At 45.0% G+C, this 24867-nt stretch overlaps 1 protein-coding gene across 5 annotated transcripts in view; it reads left to right on the forward strand.

Annotated features, from left to right (window-relative positions):
• Positions 1–2065: 2065 nt before the first annotated feature.
• The window catches only part of LOC142772072 (uncharacterized), an 88960-nt gene continuing 66158 nt past the window's right edge, over positions 2066–24867 (forward strand). Inside the window, exons 1-2 of one of the 5 annotated variants that reach the window (XM_075874170.1) lie at positions 2085–2312; positions 18470–18639. Coding sequence is in view for 3 of the 5 variants with exons in the window: in XM_075874174.1 (XP_075730289.1) it covers positions 2196–2312 (117 nt within the window). In the remaining 2 variants the exon portion in view is untranslated. Of the gene's footprint in view, positions 2313–18469; positions 18640–24867 lie in introns of all 5 variants that reach the window. The other 4 variants (XM_075874175.1, XM_075874172.1, XM_075874174.1 and 1 more) reach the window with 4 other exon arrangements.

Below are 24867 nucleotides of genomic sequence, written 5' to 3' on the forward strand. Positions count from 1 at the left end.
ACACCATTTTTATGCCCTATTTTCAAAATTTAAGGTGTTCGTAAGTAAAACACCCTCAAAACACCCCTTTTACACCCTTAAATGTGTGGTGTAATGAACATGGCTACAAATGATTGATATGTGGGGTTTAATGACCCAAAACCACCATGCAATTATGAGAGACGCTGTAGTGGAGGGCGCCGGAAATTTCGACCACCTGGGGTTCTTTAACGTGCACCCAAATCTGAGCACACGTGCCTACAAGGCTACAAATGCACGACTTTTTCGGGCCGTTTTGCTTATACTGTTAGTATACGTTAACCATCTTGATACAAGCAAGGCTCCCACTACTAGCTGCTTGCTAGTCTAGTAATGAATCGAAGCAGAAAGTAATGTTACCGAAACGCAGTTTTCACCGATAATGCACGCAAACTATTATAAAAAGGAAGATACAATAGGAGCGACGCTTGTTCAATTAAGTAAGGGCCAATTCTTCTGTAGCTGTTTCTTTCATCTGTGTCATTTGCGTGATTAGTCAACACTCACAAAGTACACTGATTTGCCTGGACAAGGTAATGTTGGGCATATTGGTGTAGCCATGCATAGAACACTCCCCCCCCCCCCCTTCCCCCCGTCCACCATAAGATCGAAGCTTTTAAAGCTGCAGATAAAACGTCCACCACCTGCAAAAAAAAAACAGCACGGTTGTTTAGCCATAACCACCACGTCAGCAGGCCATCAGGTCCCTTAAAAACGAACATTGACGTCATGTATTTTTAGCAGGCACGTTTTATTTAATTACTGTAGCGAATGCTCCTCTTCATGTGTCCTTAAGGGTGCGTCATGGAAATTAGGAAGAAGACACCGACCATACAGAAAAATGCAGAATAAGGACATTTTTGGGACCTTGACGCAGCCCTGCTCACAATGACGGGAGCCTTGGGGACTAAATTGCGAACAAAGCTCTCCTCAACGGAGCCGAAACGCATTCTCTAGTTCTCTCTCTCTCTCTCTCTTTCCGTTGTTTTGTGGATCCCCTTCTTTTAATTTATGTAACTTCCCCAGCAGACGTGCTTTGGTCAAAGCCTTGACTTTGTAGGTAGTGAGAAAACAGCATTGATGAAATATTCTCAGCCGTGGTCTTGTTCCAAGGACTGCTAGCGAAGTACAAATGTAGTGCCGCAAAGTGAAGACAGAAGTAGTAATTAACAGGTTAAGAAAGTAGCAGCAGGTCAATATTTTTATTTACTACGTGCCAGAGCGTTCCTCTTCGTTCTTGTTGCCCCGCTGCGGTGGTCTAGTGGCTAAGGTACTCGGCTGCTGACCCGCAGGGCGCGGGTTCGAATCCCGGCTGCGGCGGCTGCATTTCCGATGGAGGCGGAAATGTTGTAGGCCCGTGTGCTCAGATTTGGGTGCACGTTAAAGAACCCCAGGTGGTCTAAATTTCCGGAGCCCTCCACTACAGCGTCTCTCATAATCATATAGTGGTTTTGGGACGTTAAAACCCCACATATCAATTCGTTCTTGTTATTGCTTGCTGCATAACAGCGTGCAGATGCGCGTATGCGCTGTCCTCTTCGTCTTCCTAGCAGTACGCACATGGCAATATGTTCTCATCGAATAATGTGACGGCCGATGCATGCAATGTTCCAATGTCTTTAGCGAAATGAAAATGCTGATAAAATATCGCCTGCCTGACCTTGAATGTGCAGTCCCTAAAGACCCATAGAGCTAAGCAAAAAGCATTAGCTTAGCTTTTTTACCAAAATTCACTACATTAGGTCGGTGAAGGTGCGCTAAACATTGCTCCTGAATATTACAAATGCGTGTTCTGACTAGTAGCTCATGCTGGTCGCACTGCACCGTCACAAAGTTCACTGCGATTCAGATGCACTGTTAAAGAACGAGTATAACGCAAGAGATAGCTGCCGCAAAAAAAAAAAAAAAAGCAGCGCCCGCGCTATCAGCAGAGGGCCGGAGCTAGCGTTAAACCACATCTAGCCGGTCTGAGAGCGCCACGAGGCGCCATCGAGTCTCGTCGCCTAGACAACCTTGGCTGCCCGGTATTGCTGCGTGCCGGGCGCAGAGCGCGGGAAAGGGGTCGACGTAGTCTTACATGTCACTGCGTGCGCTGGCGATAAACCCTCTCGCATGTGTGCGTGTGGTTCGCGTGGCTTCTCGATCGGTAGAGTTTATTAGTCGGTGTTTAGTTTGAAATGTGCCTGCGCTTTGTGCTCCACCAGTGTGTTCTGTCAGTGCTGATTATTGCGAAGGTGCACCATCCTGAAGACTGGACCTGTGGATTCATATTGTGGAGCACTCGAAGTGAAATAGTGAGTACCGCTCTCACGTTGTTCCGTTCAGCGCTTTGTTAACTGCGTCAGCACGAGAATAACGCCTTCAAACAGTTTTGTTTTCAACTAGTTGATGACAAATCAGCATTTGTTTACTTAGCGAGAATATTTCTCCGAACTGTTTCACGGGGATGATGGCGAAGCGTGATTGTGGGCAAGTTTTTTTTTGTGTGTTTAGATTGTTTGGAGTACAAAGCAGAGTGAGCGTGCGCCGCTGAGGTTCAGCGAATAAATTGAACAGATTTTTGCGGTGCCCTTTGTTGGCAGCCGTTTTTAACAGGGCCCGCTCGTGCTGCACATCAATTTTAGTTTAATAAATATATGAGTGGGGAGGGCGCCTGTTATCTGTAAGCATCAACCGTATGTAAGACGCATATGCTTGGGCATGTCGGTAGTTCATTTACTTTTTTTTTCCTTATTGCACAAAAAGACCGAGAACGGAAAACAAGGGCGTGGTGTCCATGTCGTTATTTTAGGTTCTTTTTCGTTTTGTGCGGTAACACTACCGTGATAACTCGGGTGATGCATCGGGTGACAACACAGCATATTGTATCGCGTTAGGTGCGCCTCGCGAAGTTTGCCTACTTGCTAATACATTCAATTCCGTTAAATTTGTCTGCACCTATATCTTGGTTCACCCGAAACGTAGCGCGACACTGCCGACAGCCGTGTCTATGTAGCGGATCGAGCATTGAAGCTGGACTTGTGTTTGAACGGATCATGTCTGTGTGTGTGGCCGAATCGCCTACTTGAACAGCGCGAACGCCTGTTTGAGCATAACTGCTAACGTTCGAGCACATTTTATTCAGATTGTTTCCATCATGTGTAACTTTCAAAATATTCTTGTTATTCAGAGTTTTATTTCATCGCCTCGCTTTGGCGTTTAACATCGCTAAGTACTTCAGATGTTGAAGGTATTTTCGCTATGTGAAGCGTATTATTAGTTTTTGTTGCACAAGAACACTTTATTGTTATACACACTGCGCGGTATCTAAGCATGTGTTGCAGCCAAAATGTAAGACTGGGCAGCATATCTATCTGGGAACACAACATGCACAGCCATTGAACAGCCTACGCTGCATCGGGAAGGAGTTATGCTTTCTCACCCTGACAGCATGATTAAAACAAACGGCCCTAATTTAGGAGTATGCAATGGTCATTGAGTGAAGGTAACAGGGTCACTTTATTCCACATTTCCCAGCCAATTTTTGCGGCTATGGCAAATGTGCTTGAAAAAAAAAAGATCGTGCTGATTTAATGCACTGAAAACAGTGAACTGCTCTAATATTTCGGAGAAAAAAAAAGTTTTTGGTCACCACGTGGTTGCCTTTCAAACTTTCCAGATTGTTGTTTGAGTGTTCTTTATGAAAAAAAAACTATTTTACAAGTACCGCACCTTTTCTTAATACATATTTTGGTACATGTTAAGTAAAGGGGCTTATGTAAGGTGTTTGAAACTCAGCAATAATAATACAAATTTTCAGCCACATAAGTCTGCAAGAATTTAGCCAAAATGTGTATGCATTTTCTCATTGTTGTACTGCACTTTGTATGAATATCTGAGCTGTGACTACTTACTTCACAGAGAAGATATTTTGATGAAAAAAAAATTTTTAGACATCTTAAGCTGTTAACCTCTACGAGAAAAGATCACTCATTTCACAGAATTGTCATTTTTGTCCGTATTGAGACGCAATTTGCACCATGTGGTGGTCTAATAAAAAAACACCTTTTACCTAAATTGAAAGCAAATAAACAGTTCTTCGTATGTGACAAGTTTCATCATTACAATTTATATTTCAAGGAATAAAATATTTTTTTTGAATTTTCCCATCAACGGCAATGGGGAACTTCGAGGCGTCGGCTGCTGTATGACCAAATGGCGAATGGGGAACTTGGAACTTCAGAAATCAATTAGGGGCAAAGTGCTTGAGGCCGTGGGTCATTCCCTCCTCTGTAGTCGTACTAGTATTATGTAGCCACTTGATGAGTTGCACAATAGATAGCGTTAGTGGTTTTCACAGCATATACACGGACGAAATGATGATTTGTGGTGCGAATCGTTCTTCCGTACATTTGTGCTTTCGTCCGTTTTTCTGTGCATCCATCCGTCCGGGCTTCCGTGTGTCGGTCTATTCGTGAGTCCGTCCGTCTTTCTGTCCGTCCATACTGGCGTCAGACTGTCTGTCCATCCGTTTGTGCGTCCGGATGGATGAACGCTACGCCCCACTCATCATTACTCACTCCGTGGATATGCTGTGATCTTTTTCTTAAAACATAAATTACTATGATGAAATTTGGCACATGAAAACAACTGTTTGTTTGCTTCAATTTAGGTACAAAGTCTATTTCAAATCAACCACCACATGGTGCAAGTTGCGTCTAATTATAAACAAAACAATTATTTTGTGAAATTTGCGATTTTTTCTCGTAAAGTTCGACAGCTTGAGAGGTCTAAAATATTTTTTCCTCCAAATATACCTTATGTGGATTAAGCATTCAGTTCTCAGATATTCATTCAAAGTGTAGTATTGATATAGAAAAATGCAGATATAACACACTTCGGCTAAATTATTTGAGGCGTATGTGGTCGAAAAATGGTAATATTATTACTGAGCTTCAAACACATTACGCAAGCCCTTCACCTAACTTGTAGACCAAATTTGGCATGGAACAAGAGATACTTATGAAATAATTTTTTTCACAAACATAACCACGAGATTCCGGGAAGTTCAGGAGGCAGCCACGTGACCAATAAATTATTTGTCTGCGAAATATTCTAGCAGTTTCCTTTTTTAATGCAGTAAAATCAGCGCGATTTTTTTCGTATACATTTGTGGTGGTAAGCAAAATGGCTAGGACGCCTTATGTGGAATGACCCAATAGCCAATTCTTCCATTAAATAATCGTGTCAATGTGAGCCAGTCGAAGAACACTAGTATCATTCGCATTTTAATACGTAACTGTACCGTACTTAATTTTACAAGTTACGTGCACTGAATACCTTCTCAATGCGCATACCGTCATGTATGCTCAGTGGCATTGTGCTTTTGTGCAATACAGATAAAATATGTATATGTTGTTGCGCGTCGTACTGTATTCCCTTTAATAAATAATCGAATGAGCACCATGGTAGATCTGCAGAAATACACATGCAGCTGTGTTGATGCATACTTAATCATAGAACTTGACATTCACTTAGATTGGTCGTTGCATGCAGCTAATGGAACATTATCAACTTGGAGCAGCACCTTTTTATTTGCCTGCGCGAGCAAGCTGAAAGGGTAAAGTAAGGTTCATATCTACGGCACGAAAGGTATAACGATTCTGCCACAGCGCGCTTTTTATTGCGTTTATTGCTCAGCATACCTTTTCTAGCATTTCTCACTGCAGTGGAGCCCGATGACTCTGAATATGCTTGCTATGCACTCAATTTATACTTACACATAACAAAGCAGTTAGTTATGCATGGTGCACACTGTATGTTGCACTCTGTAAAATTTCAGTCATTGTTCCTTGTGTAATTATTTTAGGTTTCTGGGATTGAATTTCCTGTACAGAAATACCAGCTTCGCCCCACTTCTCTCGAAGGCACCAGTCATCTCAGCAGCTGAAAATGATTGTGCAAGCAGCAGTGACGAGTGGTTTTGCAGTTAGAAGTATACCAACACTGACATTACATTAATACAACCCTAATTACACTACCTTGTTGAATGTTCTTTTTTTAATGTCGAAATTTATACTGCGCATTGTAATAGGTTGTAAATGTGACTCCAGAAACTTGCTTACTCTTTCTACGTGTTTTTTTTTCTATTGTATAGGTGTCAATCAAACGCCATACGTCACAGTCGTATGCCCGACTAGCGCAAATGTTTTGAAAGTTGTGGAGACTTATTGTATTGAAAACAATGAATTTTTAGTATAGAGAGAAAAAACTTGGTCCCGTGACATATTTCAAAATTTTGCAGAATGCCATTAGAGTCTTGTTTGTCAGATTTGCAGTTTTTCTATAATAAAGGCAAATGTTAACATATGGGCTTAATTGATTTTTTTACTTCGGCGTTATGTTCGGTTGGACCTTACGCTACAGGTTACTGCTTGCACTACTGTGGTGTGTGTGTGTGTGTGTGTGTGTGTGTGTGTGTGTGTGTGTGTGTGTGTGTGTGTGTGTGTGTGTGTGTGTGTGTGTGTGTGTGTGTGTGTGTGCGTGTGTGTGTGTGTGTGTGTGTGTGTGTGTGTGTGCGCACCTTCCGCGTCTTTCTCGTTTACGGCCCAGTCTACGTACACATATATACTCTGGTCTCGTGCAGCTCATTCAAGACCATGGCACCTTATTTTATCAGCTGCATACATGCAGGTATAAGTGCAGGTGCCACCAGTGTCTTCCTTCTTCCCTGTCAGCCGCGGAGAAGGTTCATATATGCTTCTCCCTGAGAACAATTGAGGCTTGGGCCAGTTGGTGATACATATTTGATGGAATGAAGTGCTGTGAATGGCTCTCCTCAACACACAAGTGTAAGCGTCACCTCCTGTGTCTCTGTTTTTGTTGCACGTTCATTGCGCTTCAATTGATCAAGTATGCTCATCCATATAACTGCCATCGTTTCTAGGGGGTTTTCAGTGTACAGCCCACTTGCATGGGTGTAGCTTCATTCAACATCCACAGTTTAGGGGTGTTCATAAACACCTAATAAATTAGGGTGTAACGTTTCTTTACACCCTACGGTTTCAGCGTGTTTTTAAACACCTTGTTGTTTAGGGTGTTCCTAGACATCCTAAAAGGGTGTTGCCCATGGTACAAAACAAATACACCCTTATGGGTGTAAAAATATTTAGAGTGTACGTTAGCAAAACGCGAACACTCTATTCACTTTTTCATAAACGCCTGCCTGGGCGCCGCCATAGCCCTCCTTGGGCTGTGCGAATTGGCGCGTCCCCTCGAAAATGCACTGGCAACGCTGCGCCCATAGCCTTTGTACTCCCACGCACAGCCCATCATGGCGGTGTTTTTTTCCTTCCTGTAAAAAGGTGTATAGTCTGACGCCGGGCGGACCGGCACGACCAGCGTCCGTCGGTGCGACCCTACAACAACCGGCGCGAAATACGACATGCTGCATTTCGCGCCGATGCGTTACCCAGACAACACTGCGTCTTCCTCTTTTCGTGACGGAGGGATGCCGGATGCGCTGGAACGCGCTTGCGTGAAAGCAATGCAGTGCAGCGCGCGCCTGCGAGTATATGGCCGGACCGGCGCTTGGCGTGGCAACGCCAGCGTGACGCAACAAAATGAACGCCAGCGAGCACGCGCACCACGTCACGTCAAAATGTATCTGTGCCTTGACTATGACATCTAGTAATGTTCTCACATGATACGCACCTCGTGATTATTATGTATGCACCAGTCACATACCTTCGTCATCAATTCGCGTCACGTAATACCAAATTTGGCACATGTGAAGCTAGCGAAACGGCAGCGAGTGCATCATAAGTGTGGCATGTTGTCATGTTGTTACAAGACACGCATGTCGTGATTATCATGTTTGGATGTGTCATTTACCTAGGTCGCTCGTTCGCGTCGCGTAATACAAAGTTTAGTACATGTGAAGCTACCGGAATGGCCGCGAGCGCATCATGAGCGTATCATGTAGTCATGTTTTTACATGACACTAAACTCATTTTATCATGTTTGCAGCAGTATCATACCTTCTGCATCCATTCACGTCCCGGAATACCAAATTCGGTATAAGTGAAGCCAACGAAATGGCCACTAGCGTATCATAAGCGTGACATGTATTCATGTTGTTACATGGCGCGCATGTCATGGGTAATATGTGAGGGTCTGTCGCTTGAGTTCGCCATGCAATCATACCATACCCTACCAGTTTTGCAACTTGCCATGAAAACAGAACCACCGAAAGAGCTGCAGGATTGTGAAATGTAAATCATGACATTTATGACATACATGTCATGATTTTCATGTTATGACTAGTCAACACAGTGGCACTCAGGCAGCATAACGGCTACTCCTCACTTGTCAGCCCCCGCCGTGGTGGCCTAGTGGCTAAGGTACTCGGCTGCTCACCCGTAGGTCGCGGGTTCTTATCCCGGCTGCGGTGGCTGTGTTTCCGATGGAGGCGGAAACGTTGTCGGCCCGTGTGCTCAGATTTGGGCGCACGTTAAAGAACCCCAGGTGGTCAAAATTTCCGGAGTCCTCCACTACGGCGTGTCTCATAATCATATGGTGGTTTTGGGACGTTAAACCGCACAAATCAATCAAACTCTTAGAACTGATGCTGTAGCAGTCAGTCCATTGATTGATCGATTGATTGATTGAATATTCTATCCGTTAGTTCATTCATTAATTTAGGACTGTATTTTCCCGCATGCAGTACATGCAAATAAACATCTACAAAGAAAGCTGTGTTATTCACAAAGGAATGGTGCAATTTTTCCTATAAGTCCACAAATACTTGTCTTCGCACGACAGAAGAAATTGCCTTTTCGTGAAAATCTCCCACAAAACTAAACTGCGCTTTCGTACAAGCAATTAAACTATGTTTTCGCCGAGAATCAGTTCATTCGCTGTGTTAGTGGCTTACCCCCGTATTCCAGAACGCCCCTTCACTCAACCCTCCACCTTCACTTGAGAAAGCCGATGGCAGTGCCATCTCTAGGCAAGGCACGTAACTGCATATCAGTGATAATTTGCTGCGCTTCTTGAGTAGTGCAGCGCCATTTTCAGCCGAGAAGTTGCGCAGCGATCAACTCTGTCAAGTGTATAGGGTGAAAGTCGAGTTGAGGGGCGTTTGTGAGTACGGGGCGTTCAATTTTGTGTTGAATGCCAACGTAGATGACCCGAGAAGGATGCGAAGAATACAACGCACTCATGTTGGCGGCATACGGCATGGACATGATTGATGGTTTTACAGTATATGTCATCTCTATTATGATACGCATAATGCGCTTTTCGTGAAATGTAGAAGTAGCTTTGCTCAGAGGGCATGAATTTCCAGAGTCCGGTTTGAAGTTTAAGTGAAACTTTGACAAGCACGCATTCAGCTTTGAGTTACGGAAACCATATATGACCTGAGTGAGCAGAAGACAAGCGCATTTAGGAAAACATGAACATCAGCGAGTTACAAGTCAACGGTTCTAAAGTGTGTTGTTGTGCTATTGCATGTAAGCGTTTTTCAAGAAAATGGAAGTTGAGAGATTCAAAAGGCTAAATGCAACGCTTCATTTGAGAACTTCTGCTAGTTTTAGCATACATAACTGCTTCTGACGGCTGCTGCGGTCATACCGAATACGTCGCACACAAAAATACCTGGAGGAAATCCAACACAATCATAACAAACCTTTTAAGGCATCTCTGGTAAGTCGATTTCTGTCCGAGTATGTACTTCTGGTAACTGTTGCTTTCCTGTTTTCTGTTCCGGTCTGTAACTGTGTAATGGTGTAACAGTCTGTATTATGTAATATGTGTTGTCATTTGTGCTGCTGAGGCTGATTTCCAACACGAGCGTGAGCTCTTTGTTAGGCCGTTGTTGCCTTATGCTCTGGCTTCTTGTTTCTGTAAAAGAAGTAAACATCTACTACCGCATTGTTCAGGTGTGCACTTTTGCCTAGCTTTCAGCAACACCTCTAGGAAAGTTTTGCGAGGGATGATTTTTGTCATCACAGATACTGACTTGAAGAAATCGCAGAAGACACTTCATGTGGGGCTGCACCAGAGCGTTATCTGAAGGATAAACAACAAAGGCAGCATCTCTGTAAGCAACTTCAATGGGACTCTTTGGATCTGCTGCAGTTGTCATCATGGCTTCTCCAGTCTTGTTAGTTTAGTTCTTGTCAGTTTGTTTAAAATTCAAGCTTGAAATGACGATTTCGCTCTGCTCCGCTGTCAACGCTGTGTGTCTCGACATTACAGCCGTTACTATGTAAATTACACTCAAGCAGCTTAACAAAACGTAAAATGCCCATGTATTCAAAATTATGTAGGCTTTATGATGCATTTCTAGCTCCCGTATTTGAGAGGACGGTACTGCCATTAAAAACAAAAATTTTCCGATGGAGGTGCAAATGTTGTAGGCCCGTGTACTCAGATTTGGGTGCACGTTAAAGATCTCCAGGTGGTCGAAATTTCCAGAGCCCTCCACTACGGCGTCTCTCATAATCATATGGTGGTTTTGGGTTTTGGCTCGACCTTAAATAACGTCTTTGGTCCATTCACTCAGACCAGTTCTCGGGCTCGGAGGGGGAGACGTAGCCATGCCCGGAACTGCAAAGTGGTTCGGCGGAGGAAACGACGTTATCCTCGGACTGCACGGTTCTCCTGCACAGAAGGCGGCGCTGGGAGGGGGGGGGGGGGGAGACAGTTCGTCGAAACAGGGCTCGATCTTGTGAGGCGTGCTTCCGAACCAGGAACATGTCTGTGGCACAACAGCACCCCCGCCGCCAGACAATGCATCCGGAGTTTTGAGCCGTCAGCGCGGCTCGGAAGGAGGGATGCTGGTTGACCATCGATAGCCGTTCCGCTCTCTCCGCCCGTTGAGACTTCCATAGGCCTGCAGAGGTTCACTGGAACGATGGAGTCGAACACAAAGGCGAACCACTCCGGCCAAAGCAAGCACCCTCCAAATGCTGATCAAATCGCCAGACCAGCAGAAACGAAAATATTTCCCCGAGATTTAACTGAGCTAAATAAAATAGCATCACGAGCAATGTATCTGAGGAGCAATACATAATGTGGACACTCCTTTACAGTGCATGACACTGCTAAACCAAACAAATTTTTTTTTTGCGTGAGCGATTCTCGATTGTGACCCGGGCAGATTAGGGACGATCGAAGCTGCCGAGTTTAACTCAATTTGGCCCCGAATCTACAATTTAGAATACCAAGCAATTATGAATCACGCACATTGGCGTCGCTTGCAAGCGTCAGACTGTTAAACATAACAAATTTCGTCATCCTACAAGCAATCATTCAATGCGTGCCGCCAACGATCATCACGAAAAGAGTAAGCACGCTTGAAAAAACTAAGAAAATAAGACTGAAAATCAAACTTGCGTGGGTTATACAAAACAAACTGAAAAGTTGACCTACATTTACGTGCATACTTAAACGTAATGCAAAACCCAGAAGGTACTTTAAACAAGAGTTTTTACACAGCCTTCTCTGTTAAAATAAAACACATTAACTGTTCCCTTTGAAATATTATACAAACAAAATAATCAAACAAACATATCAATGCCTGCTTCTCCAATTGAAAGGAAAGGAAAACTTACAAAAATTTAGATGCACTCATAGCTCATAGGAGGGCGACCAAATTAGATAAGGTTATTCTCAAAATTTAAATACAAAAAATACACTTCGTTTTAGCAAGGCGGCACTCTCTCAGGCGAACTCTGGGGAGTCGCGCACTCCACAGCTTTCGGGGATTGCGGTCTGGACAAAAGGACGACGAACCCACTTGTTCGCCGAACTTAGTAGCATCGACTTTTGTACAGCCACTTAACTCGAAGAAAAGGGCATCTGCAGTGCGTCGTTTACCCCTCCGGTTTGACCAGTGACACTTTCGCCACGGTGGGGAATGACAGCCTTTGTTACCACTCAGGCGTACGCGATGCTTCTCCACGTGATTGCCTCTACGCGGCAGCGAAAAAGATGAGACCAGGCGATGATCTCGGCGTCCGAATTTCACTGAAACTCGGTTTTTCTTGACGGACTTCGCGCCTGATCTCAATCTCAGTGATGGTCTGAGATTCAAACATTTCCCACAGAGCGTTTTCGAGATCCTACGCCTACTACTAAACCCGGCGCCTCGAATGAAGAAGTCACAGCATTTAACGGCGGCTTTAGCGTGCTTGGCGTCAGTCGTCTTTACCGCGCTATGCTTATGCTGGCGCCTCTTTCTGTCGGAACTTCTCCCAATACTAGCAGTCTCGGCACACTTACCCACAAGTGTGCTGCCTTCTTTGTGTGGAGTTGAAGCTCCTGATTTGTTAGCTAGCGTTCCCTTGGGCCCGTTGCTAGCTGTCTCTGCCTGTGACAGAACGGGAGTCCCGATGACTTTGAAGCTAACCAACACGCTTACAGAGCTATCTATCGGTGGGGGTTTATCGCCGTCGGGGATACCCCTTTTTCTCTGGCCTTCGAAGTCGGCCTTTTGCGCTCTTTCACGAGCTTTATTCTGTAGCGCTTTATGCCGCGCATCCTGAGGTTTCCGATGGGCCTCCACCCCTAACTCCTCGTGAGGGTCCTCAGTGTCCGGCTCTCTCTGACGCCCTTCAGCGGCTTGCACTTCGCAACGGGCCTCAGTTTCTATAGCTTTTCGGTATGCCTTTTCTTTACGCGCTTTTTGACGCGCTTCTACTTCTAGCGCTCTTCGGCGAGCCTCATTTTCACGCGCTTCCGCCTCGATCACCTTACGCCGAGCCTCATCTCGCTCTCTCTGACGCACATCGGCGTCCTGCGCTTTGCGATGGGCCTCAATTTCTAGCGCTTTGCTGCGCGCTTCAGTGCTGTACTTGTATGCTCGACTTTCGCAGTCGGCAGCACTCAGAGCAGCAAAGTGGCGGAACAAAGCGTATTTAACTCTATCAAAGTCAGGCGCTTCCTCGGCGGGTAAGCGCTCCAAAACGCTTGCGACTTTGCACGGAAGCAACGTGGCAACCTTCTCCGACCATAAGTCTCGGCCAACACCAACATCGTCACAGACCTCTTCAAAATTAAGGAGAAAAGACACGATGTTCTCGTCCATTCTGAAGAGTCCGAGTCGGTATTGTGCTCGCTGCCACTTAATCTCTTCAATTTTATGATCAAGCTCTTTCATTCTGAGAGCATGCTCTCTCCTTTTTCTGCTCTCCTCGGCCTTCCATTGTTCATGCCTTTGAACTTCTTCGGCCTTCTGCTGTTCCTCACAGATGAGCTCCCAAAACTCGTCAGCTCCCTCGGCCGTCACATTCTCTGCCCGCATCACCTCGAGAATCGCTTCCCTTGTTTTAGCGGACCCGGTGGAAATCCCCATGGCTCGACAAATTTCGAGGAGGTCCCCCACAAGGTACTGCTCCATCGCGACCTCGTTTCTCGTGATGCTCTGCTGCTGCTATTCACCTTACTCTAAAACTAATCTCATGGTTTAGAGCACGTGAATAAAAAATTATAGCCAACGAAAAACACGAAACACTCTCCTAACATCTGCCTGTGCTAGAGAGGTCTGGCGAAACGAGCAGTAAAAGTTGGGCACTCACCCAACCAAAGTAGCCGACAATGGTCCGACTCGTGGCTGCCGTCGAACAGTGTCGTGGGTGTCCTCGGGTCGTCAGGGATCCGGTCCACCTTGCCAATGTTGAGATCCGGGGTAGCTTGTCCCAGTTTGCCGAACGATGAGAACAGGGTAACGTATCTCAGCGTAGCCAAACGCTATCAGGGCGGTCGTCCTCGTGCTCGGAGATCCGATCCGGCGTGCCAAACCTAGGCTATCGTATCCCACCGCTGCCACCACTGTTATGAATTTGCTCTGTCGCGATGGTAGCGGTGGCGAAGAGCGGCGAGCAGTCGAGCGGGCTTCGCTGAAGCCTTAGCCCCAAGGTGAAACAGGGAGGCAATCCGTTTAGAAAACAGCAACAAAAGTAGCGTTTACTATCGCAGGTTGTCGTTTTACAGAGCCGGCCAGCACGACAACGTCGGCTGGGGCAAAAATCTCCTAACATGGGGCCGGCTCGACCTTAAATAGCGTCTTTGGTCCATTCACTCAGACCAGTTCTCGGGCTCGGAGGGGGAGACGTAGCCATGCCCGGAACTGCAAAGTGGTTCGGCGGAGGAAACGACGTTATCCTCGGACTGCACGGTTCTCCTGCACAGAAGGCGGCGCTGGGAGGGGGGGGGGGGAGACAGTTCGTCGAAACAGGGCTCGATCTTGTGAGGCGTGCTTCCTAACCAGGAACATGTCTGTGGCACAACACCGCCAATGCACCGTGTTGGTCACGTTGATCGGCACTTTAACCACATGCGCCTTTACGCCATACAGGCCGCTGCCGTTGATCAAATGTCTAACGCTCATAAATGGCAGACGTGGCGCTATCAGGTGTTTTTAAACGGGGTTGGGAGTAGGCTGGTGAGGGGGCTTAGGGGGATATCGGTATCCATCCGTAACACTCATCGTAGGAACTTGTCACGTGCGGCCACTGCTAGAAAGTGACGAGAACGAATCGGACGAACAGTCGCGAGGAGGCGAGCGCTCGGGCCGTCGAAAACTGACGCCTTCGGTGGCGGCGTAAGAGCTGGCAGGTGAGGGGGCTTTGGACGATATCGGTACCCGTGGGTAGCACTGATCGTAGGAACATGTCACATGCTGCCGTGCCTACGAAGCAGCGATAACAAAGTGGACGTAGTCACGAGATTGTGAGCGCGTGGGCCATCGAAAACCGACGTCTTGCGTATCGGCGTGCCATTTAGTGAGTATTGTTCATCACCACAAAGGCGACCGGAGCGGCGACCTTGAGTGGCTACCCGGGAACACTATAGCAACGCTGGTTCACCCCCCAGCGGCCACCGTACAAAGCGCGAGTTTTAGGGGAGAGCTTCTAAATGAAAATATCGTGCTCGTTTTTTTTCGTTTTTGGAGGTTCTTTTACTACCCTTGAACATAAAGTGTGTGCAAACATGGACTTGAGAGTATACAAGATAGCGCAAACGCCGCTCACTGAAAAGCCGTAGCGTGGTAGAATAAAAGGTAGACAGAAAATTACGGTATTTGTGCAGTAGTGGTGCCATACATCAGCTAAGCACGGAGCTGGGAAACTTCTTTTTGTCCCTTCGGTTTTCATTTTCCTCCTCAATTTTTTTTTTACTTTTGGTCTTTCGTTCTGTTTTCTCTTTTTATTTTCATCGATTTCTTTTTCACCTTATCTTTTTGTTTCTCTTTCCTGCTGTTTCTAATATTCGTCCTACTTCTTTTTTCCTTCGTTTCTTTATTTTTTGCTTGCTTCCTCTTGCTCTCTAGTTTTATGCATGTTTTTGCCTGTGTTACACCAAGCGACGACAGCATAGGACAACATGTGACAGCCTGGGCCCCTGAAGTGCTCCGCTCCTAATATCACCAAGGCGCACGAAGAGCAAGAGGAAGAGCAGTTCTCATTGGCGTGAACGCACGCTTAATATCCTACGGATAGCTATGCTGGTTTTGTCTGCGTTTTGCTAAGCTACTAGAGCATGCGTTGAGAGCCAGGGCTCCTGATGTGCTCTGAACTTGTCTGCGCATTCTGAGGCAAGAGGAGATACCTATCAGTCAGTTGCGCATAATGTCCTACGTGAGATAACGAGTTACTCTCTCTTGACCTCACCCTTGTGTCTATGTTTCACGTTTGTCTATTACGCCAAGTTCCTCATTGCATTTACTCCTTTCTTCATTTACCTATTTCATCGGGTAAAAAAACAGAAGGGAGAAAAGTGCATTGCGCCCTTCAGGCCTGGAGGACGCTGCAGTGTTGGAGACAGGAAATGCTCTTGAGACTTCTGAAGGAGAGTATGATGAAACTTTGGGGGAGATATTCTCGACGTGTTCATCTGAAGAAGTCACCAACAACCCACTTCGGCAGGGCGCCTTCAGTGACACTCAAAAAGTGGTGAACTGTGATATCTGCTCTCGACCCCGTCGAAGCACCGAACCTGCCAGCACGTTCCCAGCGTAAGAAGACAAGTCTGCAAAATTTATAGAAACATGAACTTGTCAAGTTTCAACTTGCATAGAGACATTACTATGCAGGAAGTGGGTATCAATCTTCAAGGGTTCATTAGAAACAGTTCAAATTCGCGATGCCTTGTTCGATGGCTGACGCGATCAGAATTCAAGCACGGCCTCCGAGATGTATGCCCAAAAGCTGACGTCTGCGCACTGCGTTCACTTCGCTGAAGCACATTCCGTAGCTCTCGTTAGTGTGAAGAGTTGTTGAAACTTCGAAGCATCGAAATGATGATGCGGAAAAAGAACAAGAAACGAGAAATGTGTTGGTCGTCATACTCGAGCCAATCATCTGCGGTCGAAATGGACAGTCCTCCATGAGAACACAACGAATATAACTTCGCAATCATAAAAAGAATAAACAGGAGCATGCTGGGAACTGCAGAAAAAAAAACATGCAGCACGAGGGGATATGCGTCGGATGTGGCTGATTTGTGGACACTAGGCACAGTTTCAGTTTTTACTTCGATGAGCATGCCAAGAAAAAAGGCAAAAAATAAGAGAGCGGTGAGAATTAGAAAATGAGCCCCGATGAGGTAGTGCTTTCAGAGGAATTTGTTAAGGTGCGCTTTCTCCTATTTTTTCCCCTCTGTGGTTAAAGGATATTTTGTCCCTCTGTTTTGTAAAAAGAGTTGTAAAAGCTTCATGACATCAAAATGGCGTTGAAGAAAGGGGAAGAATCGGAAGGTTAGGGCTCGATGCTGGCCGAATCACCACCACTTAGCCGTCGGTGTCTAAAATGGAGCTTCTACTACATGGACACACCGAGAAAAGCTCCCCCGGTGAATTGCTGTACCTTCTGCCCAGATTTCTCGTTCGGTTTAAACTGTTGTAGGCCCGTGTGCTCAGATTTGGGTGCACGTTAAAAAACCCCAGGTGGTCTAAATTTCCGGAGCCCTCCACTACGGCGTCTCTCATAATCATATAGTGGTTTTGGGACGTTAAACCCCACATATCAATCAATCAATCGTTCGCTTTAAACGAAAGACTAACGGCGGCGTGCTGCACTTATTGCGCGGCAGCGGCGGCGCTGGCATTGCCACTCTCGAAACGTTAGCGTAGGCGCGAGCAGCGTGAGCAAGAATAGGCGGCGGCGGATCTGCGACGAGTCGGCGCACAGTTCAACCCTTGATTTTGCTAACATGTGTAGCACACATTTTTGTTACTAATGCATTTTATGACATAAGCCTGATGGGGCGTTAAATATTGATTCGATAATACCATCACTATGCTTTTTCTGTAAAAAAGGAATGGAATAAAACTGTCCAGCCATTTTGGGAGTAGAATGGGCTAAGTTTTTTTTTCTTCATACCTAAGAATTGAAAGCAAGTTGCGATTCACTGCAATGAAATTGTAATAGAATAGAGGCACCCATTCCGGAACACCGATAGACTCATATTATTATCACAAATGTTTGTACTCCTGGACTTTCCACGGGCGTTTGCTAACTTCCTGGGGCACATAACCATAATGTGGTTATTCTTTTCCACAGTACACACTAATAAAATTACATATTTGCTAGAAGTAATTATTAGATACTTACTGAGCTCACAAAAGCAAAGAAACGGCCGTAGAGCAAGATTTCAGTGGATGCCAGGACAGATTACCGGCAACAGCGTGGTACGATTCTGCTCTCAGGAAATGCGCTGCTTGACATGATCACTATTTTGTATTATGTGCATAAAGGCACTGCATGAAAAAGTATAACTTCGGCCCGCTTATCCAACTTATCTTCGTACTACATCAGAAACGCTGATACATTGTCAACAACAAGGCAGTCGATGAACCAGCATGACAAACATATTACAAAGATATGAATTGACTTTTTAGATAATCAAAATGAGCGTGCTTCGTTCCAATTGCAACATCTCTCCAAAGTGTAGCGCTCATTGTTGAACCCTGCGGTTTTGTTTTTCATTTTAATAAAAACTCTACGTCTCTCCTATCTGTAGATAAACCTCATTTGCGAAAATATTAATATATATCGTCTGTAATATATTTATCCACTTCTTTACTTGATTAGTGTAACGTAGCCGGGGACACCGCAGGTAATCATGCAAGTAGCCCTACAGCAACATCATAGAGATGATGTGACTTCCCTCCCAAAACCGGAAAATGAATGCGCCGCATTCCACTTGCTAAATGTGTTGTCTTTGCGTATGCAAATGTGGTCGTAGCACATCTGAAACATCGTAAGCTCATGGTTGTCGATTTCTTTACCTTGAACCAAGTGATAATCAGGCAGCTGATACATACCGGAATTTCCAAGTATCTTGGATGTCGAATCGTTCAGTTCGGCTAGAAACGTTGGTGTGGCTTTGATGCACTCTTCGGACTTTCCACAGAGTTTCTCCTGCTTTGTGAAGGGCTGTTCCTGCTCTTGTGACTCTGCAGGGAGGTCAATGCGTACGTCGCCTTTCTCGAACAAACTCGAAGACAAGCGGCGTGCACTGCTCTTTGGCCACGTGTTCGGGAAGTTGATGGTCACGTGCTTGAAGTACACGAGGCCATTGGTTGCACGGCGCAGGAAGTGAGACGAAGACTTACGCAGGCTCTGCAAACATGTAAGTAAATTTAGTCCCACAGTTTTTCTTAGGGTTCGGTTTGTAATGACAAGATGGAAGAGCAAAGTGTGGGATGATTAAAGAGAATGAAAAGTAAGGAGGTTAACCAGTTCAGGATAACTTGTTTGCTACCCTACACGTAAGAGCGAGATGGAGGAGATTGAAAAAGAGGCATGCAAGAGAATGAAAGATAGCACAACACACACACAAACAAACAGTCGGTAACAGTCCATCAATCAAGCATGGAACACGATATGACTATCACAGCTGCAAGTTTGCACAACAGTTTAGTAAGGTGAAAGCCTTAGTTGCTGGTCTGGGACAACCTTTTAAAAGCTTCTTCATCAGAAAAATTGTCATGGATGCAACGACGAAAAAAAAACTGCCGGGGGTCAAGACAAAATCACAACCAAGTATGGGTTGGCAGTCACGTAATTTAGCACACATCCACGAAATTGCTTGAAAATATTTCAGAAAAAGTACCATCTATATGTAGTCATGCTGGGCGAAGGATGACGCTGTGCTATTTCATATTGCGTGGCGAAAGTGCAGAATTGCACCAAGTCTCACACAGTGTGAATTTCGTAACGAGTAGGTGGTCGAAAGCTCTCCTACAAAAGGGCGAATAATAATTGATCAGCATTAGGCGCAGAACCAATAATAGCATCAGCCACAGCATGACAGTACTCTGATTTCTGGTTGCAGCCACGCGAGCTTCTGCGCAGCATGTTGTGTGTATGGCAGAAAATGAAGTATTGCATTCTGAGAAGACAGGCCGCGCAAACTCGCACACAAGGATAATTTCGGGACACCTCAGTCGCTTACCAACAATTGAAGATGCGTTCAATGGCAAAAATAAATGAAGGCATGAAAACTTATCTGCGCATGCTGATTCAATATGCGAACATGTCAAAGTAGCATGCGTGGGGGTCTACGCTAAATACGGCATTAAGGCATTTGATTTTATATTTGTGCAAGGTAATGGACGGTTTGCTCACGCATGAACTGCTGCTATTATCGATATACCCAACTTCAGCCATCAAATGTGTGTTTTTTTTTAATTTTATCACACTACAAAGAAGTGTATTTACCGAACATTGGCGTGCACTCGCAATATTGACAATGTAAAGAAAGATTAGAATGGCAAATTGATAGGTTCGCATACTACGTGGGCATGAGCAAAGAAGTGTTCAGCTAGATAAGTTTTGGATCACTTCATTCATTTCAGTTATGGAAGGAACAACGCTTAACGTATACACCACCTAGAAAAAACTAAATGCACCGAAGTATTATGTCTGTAGATAAGGTGTACTTAAAGTGAATAGTATAAGTGACCATCGTCCTACGTCGTCGTAAGCGTTGGTGGTGTCAACACGAGTGATGCAAACAAAAGAGGTTATCACGCGATCATAACGTCATAAGACGTCACCTACGTCATCATGACGCCACAGATTAGAAAGGATGTGAGGACATTACATTATGCCTGTGACGTCATTACATAACACCCCTGTTTTGTGAAGGGTGTACTGACCTCGAATGCAGTGAAAAACGTGTTCAGGTTCACAACATTACCCATGCCTTTGATTCCGGACGCATTGCTAAATCATGCTACTTGCTGAAAATTTTTACAAAGGGTACGTGAGAGCTTCAGAACATTGACTAACAAAAAAATTAAGAACGTGCCTGCTGAGGCGGGGGACCCTGTGGTGTTTTGTCGTGTCTCTAAGACAATAGAACATGGTTCAAGTTCTTTCTTTTGACAAAGTAAATGTATAAATATTTGCATTATGCTACATACTTTGATGTTCTCGACGATAGTCTCGTTGTGAGGCACATCCTTGTATATAGATACCAGCAAGTCCTTGTAGCCTCTGTCACTCTTTTCTACCGCCAGGCTTTTCACGCAGCTTGGTAGGCGCAGCAGTTCGGCAGCTACAGGCAGTCGTAAGGCCATTCTCAGATAACACGCTGTTCAACAGAGTGAAACATAAATGACATGTATTTTTCGAAAGCAAGTGACGGCACCGTAAAACTACTTAAGAGTGTTTGATTGGCTAGTGTCTATCATAACAGGCATCTTCGGTCACCGCAGTTCAGCAACGAGTCCAGATCGCGAGAGTAATGCGTTCATTTCCGAGAAATTTCACACCGCGTAGCAGAATACTATGAGTACGTAGCTGTTTTGAACCATGCGCTTACCGTTCGACAATAATATAGCGAAGCGCGCTCGTGGCCGTTTGCCTAGCGCGTCGCGCCATTATGGAGTTAACCCCCTGTAATGAAAAATATTCTTTATCGGTGCCAAGGTTCGTCAACGCTTGTTTTGCATGTCGTGCGAGGAGAAATGGACTTTGAGACGACGCGGTAACAACACACACGACGTTTATGACAGAACACGGAAACTAAACATAGAAAACACTGGGGCTGAAAAAATACATACAATGGGACAGAGAGAACTGAGCTTGATTAACAAATGACCAATTAGAGTTCAAGTAAAAGTGTTCTAAATCCTGAGGGCCAGATCGGCGGTCCGACCGACGCCGATGAGGTGCAGGGCAGGAGGCGGTGGAAAGACGCTATGGAATGCGCTCACTTGCCGATGTGTGACGCCCTGGTGACGCCCACGCTTCATGGCATGGGTGTGACTACGGAGCAGTCAACCCGCATCGGAGACGCGATGCTCCAGGCGTGTAATGGGCCAGCCCGTCCAGCGAACAGCTTGCGTCGAGACGCGATGCTCGGCGCAACGGTGACCATTAGCCAGGCCACGTACGTCACTCTGCCGAACGTCTGATCACGGAGACGCCTCGCCGAGATCCGCGATGCCCTCGGCAAGGAAGAGAACAGCAGGCCAGGCCGCGCCCAGAGATGCAGTACTCGTGCCGGCAATGCCTGCCCAGCTGGTGGTTCGATGGCAGCAGTATGGACGGCCGCGTTCCCTGGCCGGAACCTGGATCGCCTGCGTCCGACGCTTCGGCCCGCTGTCATCCGTCTGCCGCTGCTTCGGCTCATCCCCAGCGACAAAGCTTACCGCCACGTAATGGTCACACGTGGCCCAATCGTGGTACGCCACCTCCATGGGCCACCACAGGTGATCAGCTAAATGGCTGACCTCACGCGCACAGTTACCTCGAAATCACACGCGCCTTGCCCGGCCCCGCACTTCCGTCGTTGTCGTCGTTTTCTTCACTCATCACACCCCCTATTTATTTATATAAGTATGTAATAAATGCGAAGCATTTCTTAGCGAACTTCGCCGTCTTTGAGCGTATCTATCTATCTATCTATCTATCTATCTATCTATCTATCTATCTATCTATCTATCTATCTATCTATCTATCTATCTATCTATCTATCTATCTATCTATCTATCTATCTATCTATCTATCTATCTATCTATCTATCTATCTATCTATCTATCTATCTATCTATCTATCTATCTATCTATCTATCTATCTATCTAGCCACCTACGACTTTTAGCTCTCCTGGCTGTTTCGGTAATGGTATCGATACCCAACTTGGTATGATAACACATGCCTCTAGGACGAACATAACTGACTCGCCATAACATGAAAATGAAGACATGTGTGTCATGAATGTCATTATTTACATGTCATGGTCGTGCTGCTCTTACGGTGGTTTCATTCTCATGATATGTTGCATAACTAGTATGGTATGACATGAACACATGACTGTAGGACGAACATAACTGACTCACCATAATATGAAAATCATAACATGTATATTGTGAATGTCATTATTTATATGTCATGGTCTTGCTGCTCTTGCGGTGGTTTCATTCTCATGATATGTCGCATGACTAGTATGACATGACTACATTGCAAACACAAGCGACAGACCCTAACATGAAAGTTATGACATGCATGTTATGTAACAACATGACTACATGCCACGCTAATGATGCACTCGTTGCCATTTCGCTAGCTCCGCATATACAAAATTTAGTACTACAGTGTATGACGAAGGTATGTGACTGGTGCAAAGGTGATAATCCTGAAATGCGTGTCGTGTAACAACATGACTGCATCCCATGCTCATGATGTGCTCTTGGCTGTTTCGCTAGCTTCACATATACCAAGTTCTGTGTTACGGGTTGTGAATAGAGGACGAAGGTATGTGACTGGTGCAAACATGGTAATCATGAGATGCGTGTCATTTCACAGCATGACTACATGCTACGCTCATGACATGCTCGGGGCCGTTTCGCTAGCTTCACATGTAAAAAACTTCGGTATTACCTGACGCGAATGAAAGACAAAAGTAAATGACACGTCCAAATATGATAATCATGACGTGCGTGTCATGTAAGAACATGACTACAAGCCACACTGATGTACGCTCTTGGCAGATTCGCTTGCTTCACGTATGCGAACTTTGGTATTACGTGACGTAATTTGACAACAAATCCATATGACAGGTCCAAATGTGATAATCATTTCATGCGTGTCATGTAAAACATGACTACATGCTACGCTCGTAGCACGTTTCGCTAGCTCCACATATACCAAGTTTGGTGTCAAATGACGTGAATAGATGACGAAGGTAAACGACACGTCGAAACATAATAATCATGACATTTAAGTCATCTATGGCATAATTTACCTCCACCTCGTAACGTTGTGCTAATTTTAAAGTGACATATCAGGCCTCCTCCTTCGTGCTTTGCATATAATCGATTCGCACTGTACGTGAGATCTGCCATTTTTATGTTATTTCGGCTTTTCCACGACCGTACACGCTGCTTTGAGACATATGCGTCACGCCACCTCCCATAACTCCCATTTACTTGTCATGATTTTCACCTTTTCCAAAAGCGTTAGTGCACGCTGCTTCGCATCTACGCGTGGTTCTCTTAAGCAGGAGATGGTGTAATATTTATTTATTTTATTTATTTATATATTTATTTATTTATTATTTATTCACTTTTTATTTGTTTATTTGGTATATGCAGATACACAATTACACTGAGAAAAGAGGAAGACAGCAAGAGTGAAAATGCAGTTTTCGGTCATATGGTAAAAGACTGCTATTCCTTGAGAGGGCACGCGCCTATCAGGAACAGATACGGCCGCCCGGCGATCCCTGTCATCAAGGCACATCACGCGAGGCACATGATCTCGTGTTTCCGATATGAATTTTAAAAGCACTAAAATTTGGTCGAGTTTGTACGCGAACCTAAAGGTATTTAAAGTCCGTTAAAAGACAAAAATTGAAAGACAACAGACGAGCGCTCTCTTCCAAACTATATTTTTTTTGTTCTATCCTACACCGAACACAGAAAAACATGCGTGAAAATAAAATCTAAAAAGAAATCGAAGGGTGCCTACAACTTCACAGTAAACTGTTAATAGACTTTAGTTTAAAGTGACCGCTCGTGTATATACCTCTGTTGTTTGTTTTTAGTCTCCTTACGTGCTCTGAATACCACAATATTTCCGATACAATTGTACCTGCTGTAGAAATGGTGAAATTGATAAAGATTATTTGATGAAATGTGCCTGGTTAATTTAACTATTTTAAGCGGTTTATGTGCTACACCATTTCAAAATTATGCATTAAAACTCTTTGATCAGTCTATTGGCACAACCACTGCTCCTTCCCCTTCCCCACCTCCCTCAATACTGCCCCTTGGCCAGTTCACATGAGGCAAGGTAAGCGATGATGAGACGCAAAAGACGAGCTCACCAACTCTGTTTTCAGTGCAACGCATATTTGTTTGCTAGTAAAACGAACCGAAAGCCTACCTCTTAGAGACAGCAATGAACTCACCCTGGTCTCTGTTGCACACGGCATTCACTTCCAAGCCTTCCTCGACGGTTTAAGTGCGAGCAGTAAGCGGCTGTACGTGACGTGGCAAAAACACTCTTTCCCGTTTATCTCCGCTTGCAGCCCACTTGCTTGCTTGCTTCTTCCTGTATATTTTGAGTTGTACCCACTACGAGGGATTGGTCATTAAACCAGTGGTTATTGTAAACGGGAAAACGAATTGTTAAATTCTGAAGAGGAAAAAAATAAACATTCAGTCATCTAGGAAATATAAGAGTGGATAATCATAAGGTTGTTTACAAATAAAGTGGGCAAATAACCAATAATTGACAGGACTCATTCAATGGTAATTTCAAAAAACATGAATTTCATTAGTTAAAAAAAAAAACTTCAACAAGCGAACCTCCTTGTGCCTCTCAGAAATTCACAAACTGCTACGC

This window comes from Rhipicephalus microplus, chromosome 9, assembly GCF_043290135.1.
Source record: "Rhipicephalus microplus isolate Deutch F79 chromosome 9, USDA_Rmic, whole genome shotgun sequence".
NCBI classification, from domain to species: Eukaryota; Metazoa; Arthropoda; class Arachnida; order Ixodida; family Ixodidae; genus Rhipicephalus; species Rhipicephalus microplus.